General features: G+C 47.9%; 1 protein-coding gene across 1 annotated transcript; it reads left to right on the top strand.

Moving 5' to 3' along the window:
* The first annotated feature begins 4,510 nt into the window (after nt 1-4,510).
* On the top strand, nt 4,511-12,952 carry LOC149337136 (uncharacterized). The gene is made up of 3 exons (XM_089554330.1): nt 4,511-4,672; nt 11,066-11,385; nt 12,616-12,952. Exons 1-3 carry the CDS (start codon nt 4,511-4,513, stop codon nt 12,950-12,952), a joined length of 819 nt encoding a protein of 272 aa, XP_089410456.1.
* Nucleotides 12,953-14,705: the final 1,753 nt, after the last annotated feature.

Raw genomic sequence — 14,705 nt, forward strand, 5'->3', positions numbered from 1 at the left:
TAACTGCACCTCAGAACAGCCTCATTGTTGCCTCTGCAGCAATAACCACCCAGCAGATGATGCCGACTGCGCAAAACGCAGTGAGGAGCGCAGCTTGTTAGACATTATCACAGAGAAGCGGTGCTCAAGAGCCGATGCTTACGCTCTTCTTAACAGGAAGAAGGATTCATACGCTAGTCGTGTGCGCGCTTCTGTTGGGGATATTGAGTCCAACTTGACTGCCTCCATTGTCTCCACTGTAGAAAAAGCCCTTAACAATGTTGTTGAGCGTATGCTAAACACATTTTCTGAGGCATTGGCTCAGTTTATTGCAGTTCAATCTGTGTCACCATCTCCATCCGTTCTGGCAGCGAAGCCTGCGTCTGTTTCAGCTTCTGCCGCTACTGCTAACAGCTCAGCATCACCTCCTGATGCTTCCCAGGTCCCACCTAACATCTCTCTACCTAGCAGTGCATGTTGCACCGATATCTGCACAACAGATGTTGAAATGTCGTGTTCTACGCAGAAGCGTCGTGCTTCCTCGTCTCTATCTAAATCTAGTTCTCATCAGATGAAAGCTAGAAAAGGACCACCAAAACTTCTTCCCAATGCTGATATCCTCAAAGAGGCGGTGTCTGCCTCTGCAATTGGTCAGTAATCATGGCAGGCATCAAAGTGTTACAATGGAATTGCCGCTCGGTATTCTCTTCTCTTCCAGATCTAGAACTACTTATTCGGAAACACAACCCTGATATCGTGCTTTTACAAGAAACGTGGTTATCACCTTATAAATCATTTTCAATGAAAAACTTTCGAGTTTTCAGAATAGATCGAAATGCTGGTAGGGGAGGCGGATTGGTAATCATGCTTTCTAAGCACATATGTCATCAGGCATCTATCTCTAACAAAATTCTTCTCCCTGACTGTGAGCTTTTAGCGCTCAAAATTTCATTTCCGCAGTGTGCTGATATTACAATTGCTAATACCTACTTTCCTTTAGGTGTACAGAGGACAGACTACTTAGACAGCTTGGTGGCTGGCGCAAGTAGTGTAGTTATCGCGGGAGATTTTAATTCCCACCACTGTGAATGGGGAAGTCGCACTGATTCCTGCGGCCAGCTTCTTTGGTCGTGGCTGTCTGCGAATGCTGTACGCTGCTGTAATTCAGGAGATATAACATTTATGCGAGGTGGTGCTCGCTCAGCCATTGACTTAACATTATCGGCAGGTAGGCTTGAGGTGACTGTCTGGTTGACAGAAGATTCGGGTACTTCTAGTGACCACTTTCCTATAACTTTCACTATCCGGTTATCTCCGCACAAAAATAGTTGTGTAAACCATAAATTTGTCAACCACAATATTTATAAAAGTTTGATGTCCGCCTCACTTGCCTCTATAGTCAGTACTAGCCGGGATGACAGAGCTCAGCAGGCGATTTCATTTTTGCAAAGTGCAGTAGACCATGCAATATTCACTGTGCCCGCAGCAGTCTCTAATAAACAGCCGTCTCCCTGGTGGACACAAGAATGTGAGAAGGCCTATCGATGCAGAAAAGCGGCCTGGAAGAGGCTATCCTGCAACCAGAGTCCAGCAAATTGGTTAAATTACAAATTTTTCTCTGCATCTTTCAAAAGAACAATTGCAAAAGCCAAGGAGGACTATAACCAAAATTTGAACACTTATCTTTCAAATCCTCGTAATCAGAAGGCCCTGTATAGATTTATGGAATGTAACAAGAGTTCACCAGTCCCTCACCTTAATTCTTCAACAGTGTTATCCCCACAACAGGCTCAGGAAACCCTGGATAGTATTGCTCAGGGACTAGCGGTACGTTTCCAGACTCAAAGAAATGTCCCTCTGCGCGCAATCACACCCTCTTCAGATTATACCGAGGTTGATGCGTCAGAGCTCCTCTCAGTCCTAGCAATGATGCACCCTGCAGCTCCCGGGAAAGATGGTGTCACTGTTGGTATGATTAAAATTTTAGCCAAGGATTTCACAAGCAACCTCTTAGATATTGTCAATACTTCATTGAACAATGCATGGATTCCAAGCATTTGGAAGATAGCGAAAATTATTTTATTGAGGAAAGATGCTGGTAAAGGGTACGTTTTAGATAATATTCGGCCAATTGCACTAACTTCAAATTTAGTCAAATTAATTGAAAGGGTAGTGCACAGCCGTCTCACAAAACATGTTCAGGATGTTAATGGCCTTAGCCCAGCACAGATTGGCTTTCGTCGCGGATACTCTATATGGACCGCGCATGTGGATCTTGAGAGTAGAATCCGGCTCTCGATACGCAGAAGAGAAGTTTCAGCTTTGGTGACTCTTGATGTAGCAAAGGCCTATGATAATGTAGAACATACTATTTTACTTGACAGACTTGCGCAGTTACATCCTCCAACCTACATTTATGCATGGATATCTGAATTTCTAAAGGACAGATACTTTTACTGCGCAGAGGGTACCCTACGTTCTAATACTTACCATCAATCAAGAGGAGTGCCGCAAGGCTCGGTACTATCACCGCTGCTTTTTAATATTTTGGTCAGTGACATCCCCATCCGTCCTGATATAACAGTTTTTGTGTATGCAGACGACATAGCTTTTTTCGCCTCGGCCACGGATATCCATTCGCTTTACCAGATTATGCAGGGATATTTGGATGCTCTTGGAGTTTGGTTCCACGGTATTAATTTATCCCTGAATGTTAACAAATGTGGCACACTGGTATTTCCTCCAGACACGCCTTTGTACATTTCATTAGCCCATCACTCTAATCTGATTCCACAAGTGGAATCTGTTACATATCTAGGTGTTACTTACCATCCAACCTTAGATTGGAGCCTTCATATCAAGAACAACGTGCGTAAAGGAGAACGCGCACTAGGCCGGCTGACACGAATCGCCAATAAAAGGTTTGGGATGCGCCGCGACACATTATTGTTACTTTACAAAGCTTATGTAAGACCTATACTTGAATTTGGTTGCGTTTTGTTCTCTGGTCGCGCAAACTACAAGGTCCAACCCCTAATCTTACTGGAAAGGCGCGCTCTACGTCTCTGCCTTGGTCTCCCAAAATCAGTTTCAAACGCCCTGCTTTATCTCGAAGCCAGTATGCCCGATTTAATTTCCCGCTTTCAAATACTCACGGTGCGAACTTTCCTCAGGTCGTTGGACCCGATGACTAATGTCAGTACTCCTATTTTTGTGTCTCAGCAGGCCTTATTTTTTTACCATCATTGGCCACGGTATAAAATGCCACAAATTACCTTAACGCAGAAACTGTTAACCCCGATTGGTGTTGATCTCAGTTCCTTGCAGTGGGTTGACGACACGCCGGCAGCAGTGGAATTCCATTTTGACCACATCTTCCCATCTCATGCGAAACACATGCCCACAAACATTTTAAACGGCATTCTTTCTGGTCATATAGTGGAATTCCCCCATCATGTGGTGCTTTCTACTGATGCCTCCGTCAGCGGCCAAAAAGCTGCAGTTGGCATCTTTTCGCAGGATTTGGCATGGAGCTATTCTGTCCGCATCCCAGATTATATCCCCATATTCTTTGCGGAATTTTTGGCTCTTGGAATGGCCCTGCACAAAATTCCGTGTCATGTATCTCACGTTATCATCCTGGCTGATTGTTTGTCACTTCTAGTCTCCCTTGAAACTTCCCAAAAATATTTTTTTGTGCCGCTTCCTGCGATTTTTTGTCCCGTCCACTTTAAAGGAGGTCCGTTTTGTCTGGGTTCCTGGTCATGCAGGCATTCATTCCAACGAGGTGGATGATTATTTAGCAAGGTCAGCTCTTGATGGGCCAGTAACGCATCCCGTCCCGAATTTCAGACTGCTGGCGATCTCCAGGTTTCAGCGGTTCCAACACATATCAGCCAGGTTACGCGATCCCCTACTAAATACTGCTGATTATCAGCACTTAGCGTATAAATGGAACGTCCGTTCGTGTAACACCAGGCAGTGTGAGGTATCAATGACGCGACTGCGGTGCAGGATTCCCAGTTTAAATTTATACCTATGCAGATGTGGCTGGTCTCCAACAAACCTATGTGACTCATGCGGGGTCGTTGAATCTGTGGACCATTTCATGCTCTACTGTCCAAAGTTCGCACTTCAGAGAAAGATTTACCTGGAGGTCCCTCTCTCCAGGTTAGGGCTCCCGTTATCTATGCAAGTGTTGTTATCGTTCGGAGCGAGCGCCAAAGGATTTGCTTTGAGTTCAATTTGTGGGAATCTACATGATTACATAATTGCAACTGGTAGGTTGATTTGCTAACTCCTTTAAAAATCTCGGAGTTTTTTTTGTTTTTGTTTTTAATTATTATTATTCTCGCCAAAATGTTCTTTGTTATTTCACTTCAATTATTCTTCTGTCGTTTTTCATGAATATATTTTTCAAATTTCACGTTTAATCCTATGGAAATTTTCTTATGTATACCACTACACCTTTGCCAATCCCCCCACGTGGGTATGTGCCATTAAAATGAGGTGAAGAAGAAGAAGAAGAAGTATGGCTGAAGCGGCGGCTCCCTACCTCACGACCACGGAGGCGGTCGTTCGTCAGCCGTCGCATTCGTCCGGGCGGCCGGCGTCCACCACCGCCCCTTCCAAGCGCCGGTCCAACGAGGGCGAGGCAGCCGAGGACCGCGTGCTGCTCGACGTCGTCCGCCTCGTGAGTGCCAAAGCACAGAGCGTGCGCGGAGCCCAGGATAGCATTCAACGTGTCAGTTTTAGCCCTCATCCCTTGCTTTGGACGGGACAGCGTTAAAGATACCCTTAACCCAGAAAATCCGGCGTCGTCGTCGCTGTTTTATGAGCGAAAAATCACGGACATGGCTCCGGCAGGTGCTGCCCAGAGAGCAACCTAGGAGGCACGTGGTCCACCTAGGTCACGTGACCTTGCAGCGTCATCACAATCTGCCCACTGGAATGTGAGAAAACTAGTTAAATTAACGATTGGTCGCTGGGAAGAGCAACCCGGGCCGCGCAAGGCCCACCGCTGGCAGCACTTGCCATTCGCACGGATGTGGCGCATCTCTTAACCGCTGCACCAGTGCGCCAGAAAAGGTATGAGGACTCCCAGAAACCTATGAATGTAAAGTAGAGAATGACCTAATGCATGTATAGCAGTTAACCCACTACGCTAGCGCGTCATAACTTTAAAGTTTAACTTGTCTCTTCTCATTTTACTGGAGGTTCACAGTGTAGTATAAAGAGCACGGTAGCGAGGTGCTAGAAGTAGTAAGAGAATATGGCTACTTAGGGCAGGTAGTGACCGCAGATCCGGATCATGAGAGGGAAATAACTAGAAGAATAAGAATGGGGTGGAGCGCGTATGGCAGGTTCTCTCAGGTCATGAATGGTAGCTTACTAATATCCCTGAATAGAAAAGTATACAACAGCTGTATCCTACCGGTACTCACCTATGGGGCAGAAACGTGGAGGCTAACAAAGAGGGTTCAGCTTAAGTTAAGAACAACGCAGCGAGCTATGAAAAGGAAAATGATAGGTGTAACGTTAAGAGATCGGAAGAGGGCGGAGTGGGTGAGGGAACAAACGCGGGTTAATGACATCCTAGTTGAAATCAAGAGGAAGAAGTGGGCTTGGGCAGGGCATGTAATGCGAAGGCAAGATAACCGCTGGTCCTTAAGGGTAACGGAGTGGATTCCAAGAGAAAGCAGACGTAGCAGGGGACGGCAGAAAGTTAGGTGGGCGGATGAGATTAAGAAGTTTGCGGGGATACAGTGGCGCAACTAGCAAAGGACAGGGTTAATTGGAGAGACATGGGAGAGGCCTTTGCCCTGCAGTGGGTGTAGTGAGGCTGATGATGATGATAAAGAGCACGAAGAGGTTTACCCCTGGAACACGCCAAAATGTAATAGCTTTTATTATACAAGCACAAGATAATTGTTTTTTTTTGCTACCATATAAATTGCGCTAAAGAGCCACACAACCGAAGGAGGAAAGCACGAGCACATGAGCACGAGCTATATAGCCTATCATCTGAGCTAATAATAATAAAAAAACTAACGTGAACAGCAAATGCAAACATTGTCGCAAGTAAGAATCTATCGGAAACACTAACAGACACACTTCACAGGCGTTATACGCGATATCTTTCCTTTCGTCTTTTCATTTCAACTTCTTTTGCACTGAAGGCCCCCAACTGGCTTACTGACGCACATTTCGTGAGATTTAAGCCCCATGCAGAAACGTTAGATCGGTTTTATGGGGTTTAACGTCCCACAGAGACACAGGCTATGAGGGGCCGAAAGCTTCGATGATCCGATCGAAGTCACGCTAACTTTTGGACAGCGCGCTCATCTCGGTGAGATTCTGTCAGTGAAATGCAGAAGCCGTGGCCTATATATGCTGCGCTGACCTCGTTATCGGTCAAGCTCGCAGGTAAACAAAATGGCGTCTTTCACAAAGCTTAACATGCACATATTGAATCCATGGACACTCTATACACCTTCCTAAAGAATACAACTCAATAGGCGAACCCCTTTTTAAAAGCGTTTGATCGGGAGCAAATCAAAGTCTCCAACCGCCATGTCTTAGTCGTCTGCTACCTTCAGCACTGACAGGCAAATGCCAACAGCACGAGGTTTTTTTTTTTCCTTTTGAGCATGATTTGTGAAGCTCTGCTAAGCACTCAGAAAATGTTCAAAGACGCCTCACGTCACTGTTGTCTTTGGGATATGATTGTTTCACTGCCACAGGCACTCCTCTCGTCGACCAGGCAGCACCAGCGGTCATTCCGCGTGATGGCTTCTTCGATCACGTGACGCGCGACGTACTGCCCGCCACCCATCACGATTCTGTACCCTGGATCGTTCCAGGGCGCGTGCTAATCTATGGAGACAGCTAATTGCGCAGTTCATTTAACGATAGACATCCCTCCGCTTCGCATTTTCCACTCAAGCCGCTCTTACAGAGCGGAAAAAAGTTGAAATAATAGGTGTGCCATTCCGCACAAGAGCGAACTATCCTACCACTCATAAGGCGAGCGTCACGGAATCTGTGCCCAATGTTGAGATCCTGGGTGGCACACCCACGTGCGCAAATCACAGCGTCCAAAGAAATAATCGGTATGCTTCATTTAGGAAGCTATATAAACAAATATCTGCTAGGAAGAACGCTCAGACGCAAACCACCACACGATTAGGCCAGTATGACACGATTAGGACACTGACATTATTACGCCACTACTCCCTTAGACATGACTAGGCATGACACAATTAGGCCACTACTCCTTTATGAACGTGTGAGGCCTCTAAAGTTCTCTGCAAGCCTTCTTTGAACTTCACACTTTGGGAGCCCTCTTCTCACGTAAGAAGCAGCCTGACGCCACTAGTTGCATCCTAGTTGGTGGATCAACGCCGCACCAACTCCTTCACGTACACTGAGTCCCCCTGCACTGTTCAACGTTTCCAGTGCTCTCGACTACGCTCATGTGTCGAACGCTTTTGTTATAGCTGGTTTATAGCCGCGTATGTCACCGTTCCTTAATCAAGTTAGTAAACAACAGCTCCATACTGCCTTTTAAGTTGTGATAACTCCTACCTCCTGTGTATATACGCTGCTTCTTATGCAGACGATGCGAACTTTAACGCAGCAAACTGACCACCGCTTTCATTTTAAATCAATTAACACCCTTCGCTGCATCAAAAGTGCGCAAGCTGCTTCAGCATATGGCCCTGAGGCACGTGTCCAGAGGCATTTTATTGAAATGTCAGTTTGGGCTAGCCATTTGCTCATTTCCTGTCATTTCACGTTTCTATACCGCCGCTGTGGCTCAGTGGCTATGGCGCTCGGCTGCTGATCCGAAAGACGCTGGTTCGATCTAAGCCGCGGTGGTCGAATTTTCATGGAGGTGAAATTCTAGAGGCCCATGTACTGTGCGATGGCAGTGCACGTTAAAGAAGTCCAGGTGGTCGAAATTTCCGGAGCCCTCCACTACGGCGTCCTTCATAGCCTTAGTCGCTTTGAGACGTTAACCCCCCCCCCCCCTCCCCCCCCCCCCAGACGGAAACCATTTCACTTTTCTATGTTTTTTTTATAAGTTTCCTCATTATCCTCGATAATTTATGCTCCTTAAATATTCATGGTGATGTAGCTTGAAGCGTCATTGTCTTGTGGTGGCCATTGTCCACGAGATACGGCACAGCGCTTTTGCGCGACAGGCCTTCAGTCCCAAGTTCCCCTGTCCTAGCGCACGAACGGCAAAATGCCCATTTGTGGCCTTTAACCAGCGTCCGCGCTGACAACATGATGGGGTTTTATAAAATCTCTGGAATCAACCCTCCACGACCCTTAACAATACAGCTTCCTGCTTCACATTGAGGTAGGGATCGCAAAGAAACAGGACAGCAGGGGGGCGACACGAAGACATGGCTAACTTTCCGCACCTGTCATTTTGAAAGACGGATCTATTATGTACATCGTGAAAGTGGCCGGAATTAAAAGAGGCATGTGCATACACAAAAATGTGTAGAGCGCTGCAGTCTGCTGCATTGGAGGAATGCAGAAGCATTTGCATTTCAACGCGAGCAATTTTTTTGGAAGTCATTAGTGTCACGTGACACCTATCACATAGCCCTTGGATTACGTCGGTAACTTTTTCAAGTCATTGTTGTCACGCGGCACTTATCACATGACCCTTGGATTACGTCGGTAATTGTTTTTGCAAGCCACCGTTGTCTAACATCAGTACACATCCCCACCACACTTTACCGTCGTACACAACACAATGCGTTCACATTTCGTTCCCCTTTAACACGCTTGAACCAACGACCCTTCACGGTGTACGTATTGCGTGCCCGCCTGGAACACAGAGCGCCTGGGTTCGAACCGCGATGCCGGCGAATTTCTTTTTTCGAATGTTTATTTTCGTGCGGACACGCCCTGATGACACCATCTGCGGAAAAGCTCTGCTGACAGGTCCTGTGCACGCCACTCATGAGACAAGATATGCTTCCGCATTAAAAAGAAACAGATTAATATGACAGTGCAAAATGCAGGTAGTCTACCTGCTTCCGGTAACCAGCCTAGTAGCTGTGCTGACTAACGCATCACCTCCACAGGCTTTACATAATGCCTCTGATTTCCCCTAAACAAGGTCCTTACGCATACTCAAAGCATGTGGTGCACTGGCCCACAGAGGAAAAAATTGGCATTGGTTTAGCTCTAGTTAAACCGGCAAGATGGCGAAAGCAACGAGGGGAGAGAGAGAGAGGCTATGGAGAGCGCGTGGCAGCAGCGGCGGCCCCGGCGCTAGCTATGCGCCGCTACTGCGCATGCGCAAGTGGCGAGCGCGGCGGTGGCACCTCTGAGTCATCCGCACAGCGACAGTGACGGCGCGCCGGCTGTGCGCCGTGTAACGCCACTGCTCCTCGCGCATGCGTATCCTTTCCTCGGCTCCGCGAAATGGCTCGGCGACTAGCGTAGTGTTACTTTCGCAACAAAACACACGTCCACGATACTGCAGTTTTTGACGCATTTAGACAATTCCAAACGTGACATTCGTATACATCATTGCTCGGAGGCCTTAAAACAGTACTGCCCATTCGCAGTATGCATTCCTATCTTCGATACGGAAAGGATCAATAACATCGTCAATGGCACCTGAAGGTGCACCATCCTGTCGAATTTTCTTAAGCTCCAGAAGAGGCTAAATACGGGCTGGTTGGTACATGGTTCAACGATTGGAAAAAGCAGCGCAACGGAAGACGACGCAAGGGAAGGACAAACACCAGGGAAGGACAAACACCAGCGCTGGTATTTGTCCTTCTATTGTGTCGTCTTCCAGTGCGCTGTTTTTTTTTTTCCAGTTTCTTAAGCTTCTCATGAGCGTCGTCGAGAAGGAACTAAACGAGGTCGTTCGAGATCTCGTTTACATCGGCAAGAATGGGATCGACAAGATCGACAAGTTCGGTCGATTCGTTGTTAAAAAACCCAAGGGGACATCTAAGCTCCGCCTTAAAAGGATTTGCCGCGATAGCAATAATGGGTTACTGTCCATATATGCGGAATTGGTTACTCTGCTTTACATTCATAGATCCCCGGGAGCCCTCATTCCATGACTCCTGGCGCAGTCGTGCAGCGGTTAAGCGATGCGCCGCAGCCTTTCTATGGCTGGTGCTGCCACCGGTGGGGCTTGTTAGAACTTGGCTTAGCAACGCGACCAATCATTATATGAACTGCCAGCTGCTATGGTGGGCAGTTTTCTCACAATCCTTTGGACTGATTTTTATGGCGTCCCAAGGTCACGTGACCTAGGGGGTGTCACCTAGGAGTAAGATGGCCACGTGGGTCGCCCTACCCTGGCCCATATTTTGCTACAATGCCGCCGCTGGTGACGACGAGGTCGGATTTTCCGCAGTACAGGACAGCGCGTGCTATGGAAAAAAAATGGTAGGCGTAACGTTAAGAGATCGGAAGCGGGGGAGTGGGGGAGAAAACAAACGCGGGTTGGTGACATCCTAGTCGAAATCGAGGGGAAGAAATGGGCTTGGGCAGGGCATGTAATGCGAAGGCAAGAGAACCGATGGTCCTTAAGGGTAACGGAGGGGATTCCAAGAGAAGGCAGGCCTAGCAGGGGGCGGCAGAAAGTTAGGTGGGCAGATGAGGTTAAAAAGGAAGCGCATGTGGTGTCCTCTTCGATTCGTCCTGTCTGATCGAGCGCTACTTTTCGTTATGATGCAACAACTCGCCCATATAGCTAACCTTATCGGGATTAAGAAGTTCGCGGGTATAGAACGGCCGCAGGTGGCATCGGACAGGGTAATTAGAGAGACATGGGATAGGCCTATGTCCTGCAGTGGGTTAGTCAGGCTGATAATGATGATGATGGTGATGGGTGCTATCGCGTTAAAATTATTACGACATTTCATTTATTTTGGCACTCTCAAAGTCTAGGTTAACTTTGGTCGACGTAGAGTGCAGAGTGCACACGCTTTGATGAGCACACATTTTGCTTCCGTAGTCGGGTTGTACGGTGCGGGGCGTTCTGTATTAAACGAGCTCACCGCCTTCCTCTTCTTCTGGCATACTGTATACGCAGCTGGACAAGGAGATCAGTGCCGAGAAGCGCTCCAGGCGGAAGACACAGGGCCAGGCGGCCGCGGCCATCGCCTCGTCGCTGGCGCTGCTCGCCAGCGTGGCGGTCATCATCCTCACCATCCTGTCGCACGACATGGGCGTCAAGGAGGCGCCCCCGCTGTGCGACTCCAGCGACTGCCTCCGTTTCGCCTTCCTCGTGGGCCAGACGATGGACCGCGCGGTGAACGCCTGCGCCGCGTTCGGCTCCTTCGTCTGCAGCTCCGCCGGACAGCACGTCGACGCGCCGCCCTGGCTGCCTGCGCGCGACATACTCGTGTACAGGTGAGGATCGACTGCTAGGGCAGCGTTAATTCTCGCTTTATACGATAGAAGCCCGTTGCGCCTTAGGCTTTCCGGGCTGGACGACATTATTTTCCTTTCTTTTTTTTCTATGCCCACACTAACACATGTATACAATAGAGTCCTTTTCCCATTTTGTACACTTGGTTGGTTCCGCGCCCACAGAGAGCGCGGTATAAGGTGCGCAGCAAGGAAGTGAGACGGCGTGTTACTTCTTAACGTGATAGCGTTGAAGGACCCGGTGTCCAGAAAATCCAGCGTCGGCACTCTCGGCGTCGGCGTTGTGAGCGAAAAAGCACGGGCACCGCTGTGGAACGTGGTGCCCAGAGAGGAACCAAGGAGGCAGATGGGCCACCTAGGTCATGTGACCTTGCGCCGTCATCATTACCTGTGAGCAAACTGGCCCCGTGGCAGGTGGCAGTTCAATTAACGATTGGTAGCTCGGCAAGAGCAACCGAGGCCGCACAAGGTCCACAGCTCCTGCCATCGCAGGGCAGTGGCGCATCGCTCAACCGCTGCACCACTGCGCCAGGGGTGGTTTGAGGACTACCGGAGATGCACGGATGTAGAGTAGGGAATGACATTCTGCATATATGGGAATGAACCCACCACGCTATCACGTCATGTTCTTAAGGCGGAGCAATTAAATGTCACCTACAGTTTTTCTCGTACGTGGAAAAGAATCGATTGAGAGATTCGCAAACAAAGAACCGCTGGAGGGAGTTCAGGATGTTTTCGTTTCTGTTTCTAGGCTAATGCCTCAACCTACAAACACTCGATCCACAAGAATCACAAGCCGTTTAAGCTTTACCTCACCCACCTCCCTGCACCCTACCTTGACCTCACCGCGTCTAGGTCACACATCCTTCGTAAAATTCAGACAAGCACCCACCTCACCCTTGCTTATCCCACAAGTACCGCCTGTACTTTTACGCGCGTTTGGAACATAGTTTCTCCTCCTGCCCAGTCGCTGTTCAATCCGCCCATTTCTCTTATCCCGATTCATGCTCGTGGCGTGCCTAGCTGGCGTCGACCCAAAGGAACAAAGAACTGGGGCTGATCAGACAAGCCACAGACTTGCTCAGCGATTAGTATTGCACATGCAGAAAAATGAAGTGTTTTCCTCTCTTCCCTGTCTGTCCTTCTTTTCAATCATTCGGTTTTTCTGCGTGAGTCCAGAAAAGCTCCAGTTCGAGCATCTGTTGTCTGCAGGTGGACGACTAGCCTCTTCGACTCTCTAGCTATTGCGCAAGTAAGCGCGGAGCCGAAGAATCCCATCCGTGACGTGCACGCCCTGAACAACGCGAGAGCCATGCTGCAGCTGTGCGTAGAGACCGCGAGTGACCGGGCTGCTTCCGAGAGGAATGTCCGAGTGCTGAGAAACTTCCTGGAGCAACGGCAGCTGTCTTGGCCGGGCGACCATCAGCGGGAGGACGTGGATCCTTTGGACGTCGTCCTGGAACTGGCCATCAATTGGCAAATGCACGTATGGTTCAGCGTCGACGTCGCTTCCACGTCCTCCTTGGTAGGTGCTCACGCTAGCGTATGATATCATAGCGCGTCTTGTATTCGTTGCTATCCGCCAGGTCTCTAAAGAATCACCGAGATCAAAAGCAAGGAATTATTTATTTTGGCTAAGCATTGGCTTCTAAAAGCACTCAGACGCAAGTTTCACACCAAAACTTCATTGTGTAGTATAATGACCGCATTATGACGTAGTCCACGCGAAAAAGTCAAGGAGCCTGGCACCTCATCTAGCTTCCAAGAAAGATGCATTTGTAGCAATCTAGCTTTCTATTTCTTTCCTTCTTCCTTTCTCTCGTTCTTTCTTTCTTTCTTTCCTTCTTTCTTTCTTTCTTTCTTTCTTTCTTTCTTTCTTTCTTTCTTTCTTTCTTTCTTTCTTTCTTTCTTTCTTTCTTTCTTTCCTTCTTTCTTTCTTCCTTTCTTTCCTTCTTCCTTTCTTTCTTTCTTTCTTTCTTCCTTTCTCCCTTTCTTTCTTTCTTTCTTTCTTCCTTTCTTTCTTCCTTTCGTTCTTTCTTTCTTTCTCTCTGTCTTTTTTCTTTCTTCCGTTCTTTCTTTATCTCTTTCTTTCTTCCTTCCTTTCTTTTTTTCTTCCTGCTGCTGGTTGAGTTCCGTTGAGTTGCGTGCTGACAGTTCGAAGTCTGCTTTTAGTGCCGCATTATGCCTGGTTCGCGATTGCTCGAGGAAAAGATGACATCAGCCGCAGAAAAAAAAACTGATCCACTGCATCACCCTTAAGGACTTTGTTCCGTCAAAGCACACCGTCCTCGCCTAGTTATTGCGCATTTCTTGGTGCCTAAACTCGTGTGTATACTTGAAACTTCTTGGGAAATCATTAGGAAGGTAGTAATCTTGCCTAATTCACTGATCATTTTCCGTCGTTTCGTACGCTATGCTTTCCATTTGTTGGCATTGCTCTATTTCTTCTATTCGTGTCTGTTGGAGTGCGGAATACGGCATAGCCGTTTTAATTTCTCGATCTCAGTCTGGGTTTCCGCGTGAGCGTTTGCGTCGCAGACGTCATTTCTTTTTTTGCTAGCAAATACGCGTGCTTCTGATATATCGCAGAATAGAAAACATGTTGATTATCGTAGCGCATACAGCAGTCTATCTTCCGTGTGCCCCAGTGCTGTAGTGTGGTAGCTTCAACGGCGTTATATCATCGTTTGTATAGGGACGATAGGGGGTGTTAATTTTTAGTCATTAAGCCGTTCGTTCGGCAATCGCGAATGCGCGCACTCTACTGCGATTTCGAGGTCCAACGACACCTGAGGAGTGAGTCACAGAAAAGGCGCCTTTTACGGCGACCTTTGACTCGTAGCAGGTGAAATTATGATATACTACATTGAATGATGTTTACAAAATAACATCAGATTCTTTAACTCTGTAGTTTACAAAATAGTAGGAATCGTATTACCTCGGAACATGCACCCAGATTTCCACGCTGAAAGTCGTGCAGAGACAGCGAAATCGTTGGGCAAACATTTTCTTAATGATACCTCTGTAGTATATGTAGATGGAGAAGATTCCTTGGCAGACAAGATGGTAGCTGGGGTCACTACGGAACGTGGTACAGTCATAACTGGGGGTACTATACGCACTCAGCACACACATGTTGGAGAAGAAACATCCATTGCTCTAGCCCTGTCGGGATCGTAGGCAGAAACCATTGTCAGCGACTCAAATCTGGCGATACGTAACGACACGTTGGGAAGAACCTTCCCACAAACAGCACGGATTCTAGAGAATTCTCAGCCCACACGGCGCATTCGCCTCATATG

Source organism: Amblyomma mixtum, chromosome 7 (genome assembly GCF_055824585.1).
Source record: "Amblyomma mixtum isolate Tamu chromosome 7, ASM5582458v1, whole genome shotgun sequence".
In the NCBI taxonomy this organism is placed as follows: Eukaryota; Metazoa; Arthropoda; class Arachnida; order Ixodida; family Ixodidae; genus Amblyomma; species Amblyomma mixtum.